Genomic DNA, 18,932 nt, shown 5'->3' with positions numbered 1-18,932 from the left:
TAAAAGGGGAGCACTTTAAAAAACATTAACTAGGAACATTAGCAGGTGGTCTCAAAATCAGGTGAGGCACTTCTCACTACTATTTTAAAAACAATAAAATATTTATTTCATTCTGTCCTAAGTAAAATAAGAAAGACTTCAGACTTGGCCATCTGTTAGATGCATAATCAGAAAGTGTTCACCTTCACACAACTGAGAGCTCTAATGATAGCCTGTCAGAAGCTGGAAGGAGCCCTGAATTTGGGTTAATTGAAGGGAACGGTAGCCAGCTAGCTTCATATTTAATACGGATGTATTGCTCATGGGAAATACAAGCAAATTACAGGTTCCAGCATGTAATGGTCTAGCCAGATGCAAACAAAAGCACATGGCGATGAAGAGGGAGTGCTGCACGTTGAGACCTGCAGTCTCTGTGGACCTCATTGCCTTATTAAAGATGAAGTTGCTTATAAGCTATAATGTACAATAAAACCAATAAAACTCCACAGCTTTCCTACAGACCATACTTTGTTCAACTGAGATTATAATGCCTTTTATATCTGCAGATCTTTTTCTTTTTTTKGGGGTGTGTGTGTGTGTAGTGGGTTTCTTTCTCTTCAAACCAGACCATAGAGCCTCACTGTTTCTAGCTCAAAGTCTCCCTAATGCTGCTAATCTCATATTAACAGCCTACTGACACAGAAGAGACCGCAGAGTAGACTGACTGCCAGCTTTCTGGCCCTGTGACCGCATGCTGGTCAGATCTGGATTAATACTTGAGGCGATTTACCTCAGGAGGCCCTGTTACAGGTGCCTGTATCTCTAACACTCCTTGAACTGCTTCACAGGAGTGGGAAGATGAAAATTTGAATTCACAGCTGGTGAAGACATAAAGCAGGTCCCTCTGCAACTCACTTCATTTCTTTTCCTATAGAAAATCGAGATGACAGCAATAAAAAAAACCCTCTAGATTTCAGATAAGGGGCAAGGAGTCAGGCATCAGCATTCCACCCATGACACAAAATGCATTGTGATGCTTCCTCTTACTACCTGTTCCTGAGAGTAAGTTTTCTTGAATTTACCTTTTCTCATTAGTAGAAACTGCTATCCAGGAAGCAGAAGCACAGCCAAACATGTTGATTTCTTTCAAGATATTTATAGTGGTATAGTCCTGCTGTTTTGGCTATAGTCACATACAAGAGTGACTCTTCCAGGTTTAAAAACAGTTTATACTGTTTACATTTAAGGAAAGATGGAAAAATAGCATCATTCTTATCCTGCAATGAGTGTCCATGTGACAGTTTAGTTCACCAGCCCGAACTGCCTCAGACTTCTCTCCACAGCTGGACTGTATCTCCCACATTTGCAGTACTGTGCCATGCCTGCCCTCCTGTTCCATGACCCTACAGAGTAGAAGCAGGTTGCTGGGATGACAGATCAGGCTGACCAGCTGCGCTTGACATCACTGAGCAGCCACACACTGCATCTCAGACGCGTGAGAGAGATGTCTGACTGCAAGGGTGAGAGAGGGAGGCAGGAGCCAATTCTGTCCCTGTCAAAGGGACTTTACAGATCAGAATTTGGCATTAGATTGTCTCTCGTCTCCACTAAGACAATTCTATTTGACCTCAGAAAATTTTCATTTTGCTTGTTAACAAGTTGCCAATAAAATAAGTAATTGTTCCTAACCTGACCTTAAATAACTGTTTAACTGAGTTACTATTATTTGCAGGTCAGAGAACTGTAAGAGGTTTGGCCTTCAAGGCACCACACTGTCCCCTCTAGGAAAAGGGGTGAAGTACAGAAACATTCTACCATGCTTTACAGAGAAATTAATTTTACCCATAGTTGTTATTACAAGACTGCTTGTTCCATCTCAGCTTCTTAAACAGCCAGACTGCAGCTCATACAGATCTTTTGTTTAGAACAGCTCCCACTCTCTCTGCCTTTTCTGTACCTCTAACATAACTGCATTACTGTTGCAGCTCACATATCTTTCTGTAGTTCTTTATTAATAAAGAGCACCGGCAAGAAAACAGGATCTGACTCACTTTGCAGCACAGCTGCTCCTGCCGCTTACTTCCCCACCTGAAACAACAATCCTCTTTTTCAAAAATCACCGTCATCATCACAGCAAACAGTTCTAGTATCACCACTATGCCACTGTACTGTGCTTCTAAAGAACAGAATATTCTTGGCTGTTCTCCTCAAAAGACGTTGTTGAATATCTTTGCATATTACAAACTTACCTCATTTCATGCTGTCTCACTCCTTTTCTGATTCTCAGTGGAGAGTATTCAGTGACTGTTAGTCTTTTTCAAAATTGAGTCCTTATCCATATTTGGGAATTTGTGCTGGGCACTAGCTGGTACAATGCATACTCTTCCCACAGTGCACTTTGGGACTTGTAGTTCCCCAAAAGGAATGTTGTTTTCCAGATTGCAAGTACCAAGCAACAGTAACAGAAGTCTGAAATGTGTTTATCTCCTAGTTTGCTTAGCTGCTCAGCCCTTCCTTTTTTGTTTTGTTCTGCGGTTTTGGCTTAACCAAGCTGAATCTTTCCAGAATCTCTTCTGTGGTCAATAGCACAACACACAAACTCTAATGCATTGGCTTGTGAAAGGTGCTATTATAGAGTGTTCCTCCTATTAAGATGAGGAGCAGGGGTTTGATTCTGCCACTTGTAAACAATTGTTTATAAGAGAGTTATGGCCAAATTTTTAATCATACTCCCCACTTTTTCTTCCACACTTCCCACAGTGAAATGGCATAGAATTTTCATTTTAAAACCTGTACTTGACACTTTAACATATGCTTTGCATTAGTATCTTTGATTTTTCATTAAATAATTATAGTAGCAGTCCATGTTACAAAGCAGTATATTAAATACTCTCATGTAGAGATTAATTTCTGAAGAGAGTTTTCACATGGTGAAATCATTATTTTGTAACCAAGACACCCTATTGTTTTGAAATATCAGTTAAATAAGAATGTGAAACATTTTTTATTATCGCATGCCTGGGGCTGAGGGTACAGTGGAGGAGCTCGTTCTTAAGCCCGAACTCCAGTTCATGAAATAGTTTAACACGCTCAAAACCCTGGACACGTGGTTTTCAGTAAGGTGGTGACTGAAGCAAAGATTCCCGAGGAATGCACCATCAGGAGACAAAGGCCAGCATTCGCCTGGCACAGCAAGCTGCTGGCAAAGATGTGCTTCAAAGGCAGCCATGCATTAAGGTGTAATGGGAGTGCTCTCCCTTTATTATTCATTCAAAAAACTCTTCTCCTGCTGGCTGTTTATAGCGAGGAAAACCACAGGACCACAACTTTATTGCCTTATTTCAAAGCGGCTCTTCTGCACCTTAAAACCGTCTATTTAGCAAACAAAACCGCTTGTGGCTTGCGTGACACCTTGCGGTCGGGGAGAAGAAAAGCAGTGACCCTCGCTAGGTTCTTTGACTCTCCTGCTAGTTGCGGCAGCTGAGGGTGGAAAATTTTGGTTTGGATTTAATTGTTCTCCGCTGGCAGGCACGAGGGTGGGAAACGAAAAGTTTAAATTATTAAATAAAGCCTAACTGAGGCACAAACMTCCGGATATCTTATCACCAAGGCGAAGACAGATGCACTTTCCTACCTTAAAATAAACACTTTTCTGTCTGGTGCGCACACAGATTGTGACACTGAAGACCCTCCTGCGGGCAGCGTGCGTTTTTCAGAATGCTGCTGAACGAACACTTGGGATTTCTTGCTACTTCAGAAAAAAAAAGCACCGTAAGTGCCACCTTGCGGCCAGCGTGTCCGGTCCCCCAAACACTCCCCAGGCTGCTCTCTAACCATCCCCGCAAACTTCACTCAAAAGCTTTTAGCACGATGGAAACCCGGCTTCGCAAAATGGCAGGAAGCTCCGGGAAGGACAGAAAACAAGCTGAGAATATGAGCGCAGGGCTAAGTCCTTCTTCTTGTCGCAACTCCAGAGGCCTCAACGTGCGGAGCGGCGCCGGGACTGGAGCCCGGGGGGGCGGCGGGGGCCCCCGGGCCGCCCCCTCCGCCTGCCTCCCCCGGTCGCACTCCCGCACAGCCCCACCGCAACCGCCGTGCTGAAAACGCAGCGTTTTCGCAACGTTTGATCGCGGCTTCTTCACGGGCTCCCGCGGGATGGGGGAGAGCCCGTTTGTAACCGAACAGCCCACGCAAAGGTTCCCCCCCCCCGCTCTCTGCCTGCCGCCTCTCCCGCAGCGGTTTGCGTTAAGCCACCCATGTCCCGCTAAGCCGCGGCTCCGGGGAAGAACGGGGCCGCCGGGGCGGGGGGGACGACTGGCGCTCCGAGGAGTCCCGCGCTGCCGGCTCCTGTCGCCTCGGGTAGCCGCAGACTACAGCTCCCGTGGCCCTGCGGGGGGGAGGGGAGGAGATGGCGGCCGGGGCGGTGCCTCCGCAGCCGTGAGGGGGCGGGAAGATGGCGGCGGGGGCGGGGAAGATGGCGGCGTCTCCGTAGCCGTGAGGGGGCGGTGGTGGCGGCTGGGGCGGCGGTGAGGGGCGCCCCTCGCTGCGGGGCCAAGCGGAGCGGTAGCCGTCCTGCCGCCGCCGCCGCCATGAGGAGCGAGCCGGCGGCCGTGCTGAGCGGGGCGGTGGAGCCGCTGCGCAGCAGCGAGCCCCTCGCCGGGCCGCCGGTGTCGGCCCAGGCGGCCTCGCTGCTGGAGGAGGCGACGGACTTGCTGGTGCTGCACCGCGACTTCGCTGCCGCCGTGGAGCGGTGCGAGGCGGGCTGCGACAGCCTGGGCCCCGCTGCCGGGACCGGGAGGTACGTGGCGGTGCGGGGCCGGGGCCGGGACTCAGGGCTGGTTTAGAGGCTCGTGGAGTTTTAGGCCGGTTTGGGGGCTGCGCAGCTGCCTGGCTTGTGTCTGTGCAGTTGTTTTCCATGTTGGTTTGTTTTTGCAGAGGGCTTTTGGGGGGCTTAATAGGCTGTTTCCTGGGGCAGGCGCCCCCTTACTTTGGAACAGCAGCACATCATCTGTACTAGCAGTAATGGTATTGATGGGCTGTGGTTTGGTTTCTAATAACTAGATAATTAGTGGAAGGTGGAGCTTGTTGTTTAAAAAAAACTAGCGATCATTTAAAACTTGGCTTGTTTGGGCTGCTGTTTGATAACAGCCTGTCCATATTTACATATTTCACAAGAAAGAATTTGTGTTTGTTTGTGGGGTGAGATGCACGCCTAGAAACCTTCCCTTCTTGGGCCTGGAGATATGTACTTAGTGCAGCAGTGCTGAATTTGCCTGGGTGTTTTGAGAAAGGAAAGGGAAAGTGCTGTCAGAGAATAACAAATCATCTAGGCAAGGACATAGCTCACTGGAAAAGGTGTGAGGGGAAACTTGGCTATAAGAAGTGCTCATTTAGGTATCTGTCTTCGTTTTCAGCTCTGCAGAAGTGAAGTGCTCCCTCTGCATTGTGGGAATTCAGGCCCTGGCGGAGATGAACCGGTGGCGGGAAGTTCTGTCCTGGGTCCTGCAGTATTATCACGTCCCTGAGCATCTGCCTCCAAAAATCCTGGAGCTGTGGTGAGTTTCTCACTGTGGTTGCCAGGTACACAGAGCTTGCAACAGTTAGGTTTGATAACAGGCTATACAAGAACAGTATATGATATTTTCACTTTGCATGCCATAAACCAGGATGGAAGTGGAACCAGGGACAAGCATGTTCTTGAAGAGAAAAATAATAATAATAAAAAAAGCTGAATTAGTTTCTGTTGTGGATGCTTTTGTTCTCTGAGTGCATACTCATGTGCTGGCCACCCTGAGCCTGCTGAGAGGCTGCCTTTGGGAGCATCTGGAGCTGTGTGTGCCTGAGCATGCCTGCAGGCCAGCAGACTGCTTTGGGGTGATAAGGAACAAAAGGGGTGATTCTGAGAGAGTAACATCAGTGGCTGCACCTACTGCCCTCTTGGAAATCTTTCTTCCTTTGCTTGGAGGGTGGGCATTGACACATGCCTTGATGGTAGCTACTTGTGAGTAATAACTGTCAGTCTTTTCAATTTAAAAAGATGTAGTGTTTTCTAATATTTATCTTTCTTGTGTTCTAGTATCCTATTATATAGCAGAGTGAGAGAGCCCCAGGTCATGCTGGAGGTTGGCAGTAGCTGGCTGAGAGACATAACCAATAAGAGCCTCTCTGAGTATGGTTCATTGCTGGAGCTCTATCTGTTGCGTGTTTTGCTTCCCCTTGGGCAGTTTGAGGGGGCAGAAGACCTTGTACGGGGCTGCGATGTTTCTGACAGTGTGCAACAGCTAGCACTTCTCAAGACCATTTGTGAAAGCCAATGTCAGTGGACTCAACAGGAAGAGATGCACTCAGCTGCTGAAGAGCAGCAGGACACCACAAGAGAGACAGTTTTGGGTAGGCTTTCCTTTCATTGTTTGTGCTTTTCCCTTTTTTTTTTTTTTCTTCTTCTAAGTTTTAGAGATCTGTGTATCTTAAATACTATCAAAATGGTTCAATTTAGATTGTAATGTGAATCATATACATCTGTGTTCTGTTTCTGTTATCTATGGCCTGTCTGTTCCCTTCCTTGTAATCTGTGATAGTCCATCCCAGAACTTCGACGTGTGCCCTAGACCTTCTAGGTGAGGCAGCTTCCCCAAGCACTCAGGACTTTGCAGTGTGTACAGACAGCAAACTGTCACTGGCACACCAAGGAGGGAAACAAATTCAAAACGTAAAAGCTGCTCACAGACCATTTGTTTGTTGTAGCTCTCTCCTACTGTCTGAAGTAGAGGGGCTGTAGTTTGATGCCTCATAATTGTTGGGGTATTGCCTGTAAATCCTTAAAGAATTGTTCTGTGGGTGATTCTGCTTAGTTTTTACCCTGGTTGTTGATGGCTGTTGCACTGGGGGTAGTCCATCCTGTACGGACACAGCATGGAAACAATTTTCACATCTTGTTGCTGTGCAATGCCAGATTCAGAACAGTGGCTTAGGAAAGAAATAGCATATCTTGTTACCAGCTATGCCACCTCTGTGGGGTTTTTTTGTTTGTTTGTTTTCTCCTTAAGTCTGGCTGTGTAGTGGTGGTTTCCTTTTACCAGTGAGGAGATGATCTGACCACTTTATGGAACACTTCCTTAAATGAGTTACCAGCATCAATTTAAACAGCTGGGTATTGTAAGGCCCGTCACATCCGGCTCTAACAGATCTGTAGTACTACCTAACCAGCATTGTTAGGCCCCTTACTAACAAAGGGCAGCAAGTAGTAACTGTGTATTAATATTGTCAGGACATACCAGCCATGAGGTAGTCACGGAAAGATTGGAATATATCACAGAAGGTAATGAAAGACTTGCTGATCCATGTGCTGACAATTACAAAGGGGATTTAGTCTCCACCAATGTCAGAAGATGAGAATTATTTTCAAGCTTTAGTAGATTTATTCTGAAATGTTTTAGAAGTACAAACAGGCAACTAAAACTATCAAGTGCATCCTTTAAGGGTTTGTGTTGTTGGATCTGTGTACTTTTTCTTCTTTTCCATTAACAGTTAAGCCCATGTAGAGCAATCCATGCATGGCATTTAAAGTACTACTTATTCTCGAGAACTGTAAATCACTTGAAGTTATCTCCCAGCAGAGATGTTTGCACTGCTATGGTATAAGTTCATATCATCTTAAAGTAGATGCCGAAAAAAGATCTAATGAATTGTATCCTAAAATTGTATTGTTTCTCTCTGTTCCCTATAAAAGAGACTCATGCGATCAAACTAAGATGTGCCACAGTTAGGTGAGATGGATGGCACCTCTTCTGACTATTCTAAGTGATTTATTTATTTATTTATTTATTCTGTTTTGCCCTAACAGCCTTTTTGTTCTTGTGTTCTAGGTGCTCTGTCCCAAAAGCTCTTGACCATGTTGACATTGCTCCGTAGAGCACTGAGGTCCATGTCAAGCCACTTCTATTTAATTCCTTACAAAAAGATGCTCTTGGCTGCTTTTATGCTATATCTGGTGGTGGTGAGATTAGACCCAGGTACAGAATTTAGATTTCTTTTTTTTTTTTTTTTAATCCGTTATGGCTACAGAGAAGAAATTAACAGTTGCTTTTGATAAATTTGGTCTTTGTAAATGTGTTGTCTTTGGGAGACATAAAAACTGGGTGGCTAGGAACTTATTTTTTAGGCTTGTTTCTAGTTTTTCCATCTGGAGTCTGTGTAGAAAGATGTAGCTCACCAAAAGCAGTTGTCTGTAAACAGTTATCCCATCTTCAGCTTTTTCCAACAAACAAGGAGCAGACTGTTAGAGATTGGCTGAGCTGTCCTAGACCCAGCCTCTGCCTCAGTCAGCTTGAGGTGCTACAAGGTGAATGCCTTCTGGAAGAGTGATTGCCTTCTGGGGCTGTCTTGTCAGGAACGCAGAGAGTTGCCCAGGGCAGCAACATATTCATGAGTTTGTTCTGCTTATGCTGGACTCTCACTAGTAATGGCTGCGCCTGTCTCTGAAGAATGGGCTGGTCCTGTGATGTCAACGGTTCCCGGGGAGCGGAAGGGATGTATGTCCCCCCTATCTGGATACACCCCTTTTACTGGGTGGTAGGTGCTCTACTGCTGTTCCACAAATAATCCATTGGAAAATACTGAAGAAGGCTTGCTAGGGATGGGAGCAGTGGCTGGGGTGAAGGCCTGAGTACTGAACTGAAAAGGAGGAAATAAAACAGCTAGGCTTCCGTTAACTCTGGCGGGGATCAGCCCTTTCTTAATATGTTTAGTGTATCTTAGCTTTCTCTGTTATAATGAAAGGCTCTTTTGCTTTTTGTTTTGTTCTGCAGCTTCTCCCATGTCACTGCCGTTTCTTTACAGACTGGTCCAGCTCTTCCGACAGGCTTGTGCAGCTGTGTGTTCTCCAATCCGCAGGCCTCCAGTTCAAGACTAAGTGGCTACCCCCACAGAACACGTTTTTTTTTTTTATGCTGCTGCAAAAATGTCAGCTTGTCTTGAGGACTTCATTAGGCTCTTCAAGGACTGAGATCAGTGTCCCAATTGAGATGGCCACCTGTGAACTCCTGTGTGATGACATCTTCCTTTCTTCAGACAGGGAAATATTGTATGAATTTTGAAACCATGCCAAGTATTCCCCACCCACACATGCTTTGCTTGGCTCTGCAGCATCATTCTGTCAAAGAGTTGGTTAAAGCTACTCCCCTAACCTACAACTGGAGTAAGAATCCTTTTAAAATAGTTTGTTTGGGATATACATTCTCAGTGAGAGTTGTGTAGCTAGTTGTGAGCTAGGCTTACTGAGATGTTTTGGAAGAAGGCTCCATCCTTGCAAATGCTGGGCAGTTCTCTGAACAAGGGAAGTAGCATTCTTTGGAGGTAGGACCGTAAAAGACAATAGAGTACCAGGTAGTTAGGGGAATATACTGTTTTGCCTGAAGACATTGGAAAAGCCCAGTTTCTGCAGCATGGGATTTAGGACATGCATGTGGAAATAAAACAGATAATGGAGCCTGTTGCCTTTTGAAAGTCATGGTTTCTCTTGACTGATGCCTCCTCATGTAGGCATTCTTGATTTTAGTCATATCTAAAGCCAGAAAATGAAGGTGGTGGGACACCAAGGCTGTTGTCCTGCACCTGCTGTTCCTAAATGCAAATTACAGCACTTTGTGCTTGCCTGATGCATAAAAATTCTTAGGAGCATGGGGTGGTAAGGAAATAAACTTTTTTTTTTTTAAACTATATTCCATATTATTGTCTAGACTCTGCCTAAAATCTAAAATATGACTTTACTAAACAACTGAAGTTGTTGCACTGTTTTACTCTGTGTTTTCCTATGTTTTGCTATGTTTGTTTAGATGTCAGAAAGCCTCCATATGTCTAGAATACCACCCCCACCATACCTAAAGTCTTGGTTTAGATGAAAGCCATTTATCAATGCTACTGTCATTCAGAGGAAAAGTTTATTAATAGGTAGAAAGATGTATTTCCCAAACCTTCCCCAAAGCTGTGGGAAGAAAACTGACTTTGCAGAATGCTTTGATTTGTCACCAGACTGGCCTCGTTTCAGGCCACTGATTCGGATTCCTAGGGGCAGAGGCTGCAGGTTTGGGTTTGGACATTTCATTTCTTCTCCAGCCATCCACCTATCATTAATTGGTAGTGGTTAAATCCCAAAGGAGAGAGCACTTACCTTTTAAAACATTGTTTCTACTGAAGCAAGTTGTATGTATAGTGGAGAAAACAAGTTGAAGGCAAGGAGCTTTTGTGGCAAATGTAGCCAGCTGTCCCAGCAACTGTGCCAAGAGGAGTCAGATTGGTAACAGCCAAAACTACAAAATGGGGAAATAAGCAGCCTTTTTGGTAGACTTCATCTAACACATGAAACCTGTGAGAAGTAGCCAATATAGATCCCAGCACAGTTTCTTACAACAGTAGTCCTCTTCAGATTGTTCCTTTGACTCTAGTAATAACTACATACAGAGGTGGTGGTAACTTCTCTAAAAGGATAGCAGAGTTGGTGTCTTCAAGCTGTGTGCTGTATTGATTTGCTGTCTATCAGGCCACTTTGAAAACACTGCTAAAAATAAATCCATGTTTAGTTCTTCTTGAACTATCCCAATAGAGAGAAATACTGCAGTACTACTGTGAGATAAACTGGGACAGGTCATTTATGAAAGCAGAATGCAGCAATGACCTTGCTTAGTTGTCTTTTAGTAAAAACTAAGACTTTTTTTGGTCCCTCCTAGGACTTTACAGCAGGATAATTAGCACATAATGCTTCATCCTTTCTGTATTAAAAGTTATTTCTTATGTGCCCTGTGCATATAGGGAATATATTGCTCTGTGAATTTTGTAACACAACTGTCAGTGTTATTCCAACTCCTTGTGTCCAACACTTGATGGGAAATGGATCGCGTCAAACACACAGAGGCTCTGTCCAGATTTGAGCTCTTCCAAGAATGACTATGTTGTATCTGCTGGCACCCTGTCTTACAAGGCCTAGCTCTAAATACTTTGTAAAGCAGTTAATGAAATACCAAAGTTCACTCTAAAGGAAGGCCAAATCTTAACCAATACTTGACTGTTCAGGTAGCAACAATTTGTTTGCTCTAGTTTTCTATTCACATTTTTAGTTTGACAGCACAGTTGCATTTGTAGGGTTGGGACCAGTGGTATGTACAGACCATATGTTATGTTTAGAATTCTGTTAAATGTCATAACCATTAATTTCTGGGGACATTAACATTCAATTTGATTTTAATCATAGTTTGGCAACCTCCACTTTCTTTCAATACTACTGATTTTGCATTTGTGTTTTATTTAATCCATCATGAGAGGGAAAGAAGGCAGAAACAAGCTATCAGGTTTTTTTGTGATTAATACTAAAAATGCAATATTTAATTTTCACAATAAAATGACTACTGATTTACCTTTTCATAGAGGTGCTTATCTGTGCTGTGATTAAGTATATTAAAATTTTCACGTTTAATGTATTGATACTTTACAGTTTTCAAATCACTTCCAGAAATGTTTCATTACCTGTCCTAATCATACAAACATTTGAATTAAGTAGAGGAGTTATTCATTGTGAATAACTGCCTGACTAGATCTAATAAAGTGATCATGTTGGTACAGTATAGGCCTACATTTTCATATGTGTTAAGAGAGTGCTTAATTTCTTACTTTCCATGAAAGATGCAGTGGGTTTTTTTTGTTTTTTTGTTTGTTTGTTTTAAATAACATAAGTGCCTGGGTGTACTTCTGGATGGCCAAGATCAGTAGTATCAAGAATAAAATATTTGGTATTTATTTTTAGTTGCATTTTTCTCTGAATTCCCACTTCATCATGCGAAAAAGATGTAGCCATATGTTATTCTAAGGGAATCCTACCATTTAATATTTGCCAGGGAGAGAGTACGTGCATGTGCCATGTATACGTGAACTTTCTGCTAGGTATCTCCAGATATAAGAGCAAATGATGGTTCTGGTTTTTGTTTTGCCACCTTCTTGCTTGATGGAAAAAACTTCTATTGCCCCATACTCTAGGCAGGTGAAGAGTTGAAGAACAGTTGTCTATAATCAGCTGAACAGACCTGACAAAGATAAGGCTTGGCTGGCAGAAAGATGAGGTTTGTTGCCTTAGCATCAGGAGGCAAGAAGCTAATCAGTGTACTTTGTCCACAGATGATCAAATTGTCAACCAAGTGGAATTCCTTATCATCCAACCTGACTCGTTTCAATTGGTGCAACTTAGGCAAGTTAAACAACTCTGTTCACTGTTTACCCTCAGTCATCCTTGTCACAAAGACACAATTTTAAAACAATGTCACCTTCTGAAACAGTGCTGATGGTCAAATTTTAACAGTGGCTAATAATCTTCTACACTTAAATGAATTATCAGTAGCATGTTCACCAGTTAGAGAGTTGTAGGAAACCAGTTGTTATTTGTGAAGACACCCCATATATGTTAAAAGTTCTGGTTACAAATGCTGGTTGTAACTTGTTTTTAACCAGGTTTAATATGACAAATTAACTGGGAAGACTTGCTTAAGAACACACTTAGGGCTGGGGCTTGTGTGTGTTTGAAGGCAGGCTGGTGATGTAATGGGTGAGTAGTGGGATGGGAAGGTTGCCTGGGGGAGATTATGACCTCTCCTGCCTCCTCTGTGATGCTGCAGGGCCCTGGTCAAAAAGGGATGAATGCCCTGCCTCCTTCCACCAGGCTGCTTAGAGCAAAACAGCAGAAGAAACATCAGTAACTAAAGCTGCTGCTTCAAATCAAGACGGGAAGTGAGCACCACAGGAGACACCATGGTAAGAAAAAAAATCAGAGTATTTTATGAAATGATGAGCAATAAGTTTGGCCTTTTGTTTCCACCTATTCTGGTCAAGGTCTGAGTGAAGGTGGGAAGGTTGAAGTGACTTTTTTGTTTCAGTGTTGGGACTGTGACTAAGTGAATGGGACCACAGATTAATGTTAATGATCTGTGGTCTTCCTAGGCCATTGTGGCTCTCTAAATTCATCTCTTGTGTAACACAAACCAGGGAACTTTATTCTGTAATTCCTACTGTGTCCAAGATTTTGTAATTGACTGGCTGGGTGAATCTCACCAAAAGCCTTTCAAGCGTGGTTTAAAAAAATTTCTCTTCTTGTGAGGTTAGTAAATACTGGGAGAGCCGAAGTCACTGCTTGTTTCCTGTCCAATTTCCCATCACACATACAGATGCAAGCAGTGCTAGGACTTTGCTTGTATTTATGTCGATGGTCTTTGGAGCAGATAGACAAGTTAGCCCATAGCAATTTCATTAATAAACTGTAGTACTTTATTAAATTTCCCAGAGTCTTTAAATGGCTTCCAGATTTCTGCACATCTGTGGCTGTTGAAAGGAAGAGGATTTTTTTGTTTTATTCTTGCTTAACTTTATGACAAGACTATAAAGAATCCAAAGTTGAAAGTGTATCTCTGCTACACTGTGTTCCATCTCTGCAGAGGGGAGGAAGATGATATCAGCTGGAGGGATTGATCCTTCTCACTCAGAAGTTTAAATATAAAAGAATAATGGGCTGTACAGTCACATTTTCAACTGCTATTCAAACTTCATATTTATTTTTGTTGTTAAGGAACAATACCTCCAATAAATGCAGATTTATGAAATGGCACAATAATGAAATAATTGCATGTTGGAAAGTGACTATGCTGAAGTATTTTTGAATTCACATAATTTTGGTTTCCTTACCACTTCTCGTAAAGTCCTAATGTCAAATTAATATTAGGATGGTGCTCCCAGTTTGCAAACTGACTGACTTCCATCTGACCACAGAAAAGGCTGTTTTCCTAAATTGTGCGGTCACTTTTAAGAACCTTTTAAGTAGAAAGTCACCACTTAAAAAAAAAAAATCTAGTCAATTTTAAGTAAAAAATTTGGAATAGTGGTAGAAAAATTCCATGTGTAATTAATTTTTCAGAAGTGGTTGCTGACCTTTGAGATTAGGTACCTAAGAAGCCTGACTCTTTTCCTTTTCTTTTAAAGAAAGGGCTGAATACCTAGTTTTGGAACACCGAGCTCTGTAAGGTGTCCTAAATTAGGAACTCAAAACATAGAGACAACTAAATGATCAATTCCTTGGTCTAAGAAGATGTGAATACCCTTTCCCCCTTTAAGGTCCGTAGCTGCTTCAAAGGGGTCTGCAAAATGAGTTCTGACACTGGACTCCTGGTGATCATCAGTGGTTTGTGTCARAAGCTCATGACCTCCCTGCTAGGTCATGAAATAGGAAGAAAGGATCACAAAGAGCAAGTGAGTTCAGAATGCATGACAGGGTGGCTGTAAGAAACAGCGATACAGTGTCATCCCCAGGGGAGTGCCAAGTGAAGCAGAAGAATTACAGCTGAAGATGAATTTGGTGCTTTTTTTCTTCTCCTGCTTGGCATCTGCTGCTCCTGCATCTTTATTTTTGTAGCACAGAATCAGGAAATGTAATGCAATTATGTGAAACTCCTGGTGGTTGCTGTTTCAAAAAATAATCCAAAGTTTATTTCTCTTGATTGATTTTAAGGGGGTCACTATCTCTTCATATTTTTTAGTTCCTGTGTTCAAGTCTCACTTACTGTACAAGTCTACTTTGCATAGTACTGCCAAATGTAATGTAAACATGAAATAGGTGTTTAAGTAACTTATGTACTCTGCAAAGGTCCAGCATAAAAGTCTCCACTCAAAAATGAAAATTGGGTGCCTGTACAGAGGGAGCAACCCTTTTCTCAACTACAGACTGAAAAGCAAACCTCAAATGTCCTGATTCAAAATCTGCTAAAAACCCCCAGAAATCTCTCTTCAGTGATTATAGYGGTATAGCTCTTTCTCTATGGAAATATATCTGCTTACAATTCACATTGGCACATCAAGCTACAGACCTTCTAAAATCAATATAGAAAAAAAGAATCCTTCCCAATCCATTTCCTTTTCTTTATTTCCCCTTCATTCCTTTCCRCTCTGAGCAGTTTTATTTTTCACATCCACTAATACAGCTCTGCTCTTGAGATCACTTTCTATCACATGCACGTTTTTCAACATTTACCTAGGTAAGGGTAGTACACATGTGGACTAATGGACCATCTATTTAAAATAAAACAGAAATTTCCAGCTTCAGTGTGGCTGAAGTTTAAAGCAGGTTGTAATTAATGTGCCTTCAAACTCTTAACACCAGGTTTTGTATCACCACAGCCTTGATACAGGTAGCAGGCTACCTGTGATCTGGGCATATTAAAAACAGTGAGATATGAATTTGAAGTGGGATTAAAATTTAAATATTCTCTGGGATTCTACTGATATTTCTTCTGTCAGATTTTCCCATACTGTACATGGCTAGGGGGCGGGGGTGGAGAATAACGGCAGCTGATGCTGGGCAGCTCCGTATCTGCGGAGATCACCAGAGAGAGCTGGACCAACCAGCAGAACTTGAATATTCAGGAGAAAGGAAGCTGATTAGGGAGAGACAGAAGTGGAGCTGCAATTTTTATGGGACAGACGATAATAAAATGAAAAAAAAGCTTCCATCCAGAAAACAGCTTCTGCCTTCACCTAACTAGATAAGGTTTTCTTCTTGACGAATAAAGAATATTCAAACATTGGCAAGATACTAAAAAAATCCTTAATCCTCTTTGAGCTTTACTGGACACAAAAAAAMCCCAGAAAATCCAAATACGGTATTGTTTTAATGTAAATGAAATAGGCTGTATTTGTTCCCACTTACCCATGTAGTTTTGGAAAACTCGGGACATGATTAAGAAGTTTTATGAAATCCAGTTCATCTTTTGCTTCACTGTCTTAAAGTATCAGGGAGAATTCAGTTTTGATGGAGCCCTGAGACATTCAGTTTGTCTTTGAATTAGGGAATGGGCACCCAAGTACTATATGCAGGCGCTCTGTATTGTGGAGGGGATGAGGGATTAAGAACCCTCTTTGACTGTTCAACAAATTCATAAACTGGAATTCTTAGGATTGTATGGTGTGCAGAACTGAGCATCTCCATTTCTGCCTGGTCTGGTAGACTACAGTGGGTTTATCAAGATTATATCTAGATGGGAAATTTCTAAAGGAAAAGAATTGGGGAGTATGTGTTCATTTTTGAGGCAACAAATGTTGCTTGCAGACTACAAATAGACTATTGATAAACAAATCAAGTCTAATATGTGTAGCTACATTTGTGTTAATAAATTCATTTTAAGGAAAGGATGATCTACATCATACGCAGAAAAAGAAGGATGGTGTTGGAACTTATTTCTTCTTTTTGGATGGAAGCTACATTTTATATACTTTAAATGCAGTACATGTTTAAACACTGTATTAATGGCTTTTTCATACTAGCTTGTGAGCATTAAGGTTAAGAGCAAAGAAATGTGGATATTTCCATAGATATTCCCTAAGACTGGATAGGAATCATCTGCCAAAAATGTCATATTCAAATATACTGTGTCCAGCAACAGTGTTTTGGAGAGAACCCTTTACATTCACAGTACTTGAGAGTCTGCATAACAACCTACAGAAGGAGAAACATTTATTTTTTTTTTAGAATGCGATATTGTATTTTATGTTTCAGATTTCTGGCACTAAACTATGTGCATGGCATAGTAATATACATTTTAGAAACTGGTTATTGACTGAACAGCAATGACTACAAAAGTGTATGTATGAGAAGGATTTCTCAGGAGATTAATTTAACATACGAAGAGTATCAAGTTCTCTTGAGTATCAAGTTAACTCTTCACATGTTAAATTGAATTAAAATACCTGGGGAATGGGCTGAAACAATCAATGGTTGAGATTAAATTAGGYACTAAAGGTACTTTAACTCTAGTTACTTTCATTTAATTTGTACAAATCTGTTTTCTACTTCTCCARTCCACATATTCAAAGGAAGATTGAGAGATCAGAAAATAATTCATTCCTTTTGTTTTATCTATAGATCAATAAGGCAGCATAGTTGTGTTTTGTCCCAGGTAAATGGACTTAGCCCATATTCCTTAGCTGGGATCTACTGTTACTCATTTTGTGTATCTATGCACAGTTTTTCTGTTTGTATGAGTTTACATGCACTGCAGAACATGTACTTACTGTACACATATGTAGGTATGGCTGCAAATTTCTAACTGTTGATTATCATTTCTTTCTACACACAGCAAAGTACATTCATCTTCCTATTTGTAAATAAGTGTAGAATATTTTCTATTAATTCCAGTGAAATGTTGTGAAATGTGTTGTAATTCCTGTGCAAAATTGTGTAAGTTTTTGTCTCATATTCAGATGAAAAAAAACAACAGTGGCTGATTTGGGTTTTCAGGTAAGATCAGCTTAAAGACTCTCAAGATATTCACTGGTTCTTCTCACCTTTCCCCTGATCTCCCCTTTAGCGTGAGTGCATCTCTGTTCACGTTGGTCAAGCTGGAGTTCAAATTGGCAATGCATGTTGGGAACTCTTCTGTCTGGAACATGGCATTCAGCCAGATGGCACCTTCAGGGACCAACCCAGCGATGACGACTCTTTTGCTACATTTTTCAGAGAGACAAGCACTAGAAAATATGTGCCACGGGCTATTATGGTGGACCTGGAACAAACTGTAGTAGGTCAGTATACAACTAATCTTGGAAAATGGAAATGAATTAACTCTTCTGGGTGCCAGTATTCAGATCACCGAGCAGCAAGGCAATGCACTTACCTTTAGGGATGATTTCAACATCCAGGTAAAACTTACATGCTTTAAGTTTATAATACCAGATATTAGTAAAAGCTCTGTTATTCTCAATGAGAAGATGAAAACTGACTACGCTTTGTTGTTGGCACTGTATCTAATAATTAGTAAAATCAAAAGTTTACTATTGTTAAACCTCTCACTAGTTATAATTGACCTTTCTCCATGAGAATTTTTACCTTCTGGTATTTTTTGTGGTGATGTTTTCCTTTTATAACTGATGGAAAATGCTTTCCTTCCATTCAGATCTGAGACAGGAACATGAAGAATCAGGTAACAGGGGTGTTCTGAAAGATTTCTGGGGGAGAAACCACCATTTTACTCTTGCAAATCTCTTCCAGTCATTCTCCTGAAGGTTCTGATGGATTTCATCTGATCAGTATAAAGAGGTGATGTTTTCCCACAGCATGGCATAACCATCATTTGAAAAATGAATTCATCTGTATAACAGGGCAACTTAAGAGAAGCATCTCAGAGCAGCAGCTGCTTCTTTTTTTCAGAACTGAAAACATCTCAGATATTCCTTAGCTTTGTACTTAGCTTCTCAGCCCTCASATCTTCCATGCCATTTGTCTGCCAACACAGACTGCTGTGCTTTAGCAATTGGATTTGCTAACATTATCAGCCTTGGTGAATTATCCCTTCTGAGCTTATACTTCTTTTCTTTTATTCAGATGAAGTGCGGACTGGCACCTACCGGCAGCTTTTCCATCCAGAACAGCTGATCACTGGAAAGGAAGATGCAGCAAATAACTATGCCCGTGGCCACTACTCCATTGGAAAAGACAAAATTGACATGGCATTAGATCGTATACGCAAACTGGTATGTACTATTACATTGGAAGCAAGACTTTGGGTGGGTGGTAGGGGAAATAAAACATCATGTACGTTTTTTGGTAGTGACTCTTGTTTTGCTTTTACTATTGTTATTGGCTTAGAACAGGGAAACACAGATCCTGGGAGTCTTAAGACTGGAAGACTTAAACAGAAAATCTTAAATATTGCTGTGGTATTATTATTGTAAGAGAAATCTAGTATCATTCGAGGGAATAGCCTGAGATTTATAGGAAAAACACAGACTGTGAGAATGTTCTGGGAAAACTGCTGATCTCTGTGCTGTGTGCTGAGTGTGGGTGTTGCTGTCACTATCTCAAGGTGGAATTCAAAGATATATTCACTTATTCTTTCACTTTTGATGTTGGTTTTCAGACTGATGCCTGCTCAGGG

General features: G+C 41.8%; 2 protein-coding genes across 3 annotated transcripts in view; both read left to right on the top strand.

Moving 5' to 3' along the window:
- Positions 1 to 4,433: 4,433 nt before the first annotated feature.
- PEX26 (peroxisomal biogenesis factor 26) lies at positions 4,434 to 11,766 on the top strand. Of its 2 annotated transcripts, none has more exons than XM_026070453.1 (5): positions 4,434 to 4,777; positions 5,394 to 5,534; positions 6,056 to 6,369; positions 7,845 to 7,991; positions 8,818 to 11,766. In XM_026070453.1, exons 1-5 carry the CDS (start codon positions 4,569 to 4,571, stop codon positions 9,072 to 9,074), a joined length of 1,068 nt encoding a protein of 355 aa, XP_025926238.1. In that variant the 5' UTR covers positions 4,434 to 4,568; the 3' UTR covers positions 9,075 to 11,766. The 2 variants fall into 2 exon arrangements, with proteins under 2 accessions (XP_025926238.1, XP_025926239.1); XM_026070454.1 differs by having other exon boundaries at positions 8,787 to 8,988.
- TUBA8 (tubulin alpha 8) overlaps positions 9,093 to 18,932 on the top strand; it is a 29,799-nt gene continuing 19,959 nt past the window's right edge. The window contains exons 1-4 of the mRNA XM_026070448.1: positions 9,093 to 9,175; positions 12,636 to 12,771; positions 17,367 to 17,580; positions 18,380 to 18,528. Coding sequence (XP_025926233.1) covers positions 12,769 to 12,771; positions 17,367 to 17,580; positions 18,380 to 18,528 — 366 coding nt within the window. The 5' untranslated portion in view covers positions 9,093 to 9,175; positions 12,636 to 12,768. The remainder of the gene's footprint in view (positions 9,176 to 12,635; positions 12,772 to 17,366; positions 17,581 to 18,379; positions 18,529 to 18,932) is intronic.

The sequence above is a fragment of the Apteryx rowi genome, unplaced genomic scaffold (genome assembly GCF_003343035.1).
Source record: "Apteryx rowi isolate R43461 unplaced genomic scaffold, aptRow1 scaffold_31, whole genome shotgun sequence".
Taxonomy (NCBI): domain Eukaryota; kingdom Metazoa; phylum Chordata; class Aves; order Apterygiformes; family Apterygidae; genus Apteryx; species Apteryx rowi.
This window is presented reverse-complemented; position numbering and strand designations above follow the sequence as displayed.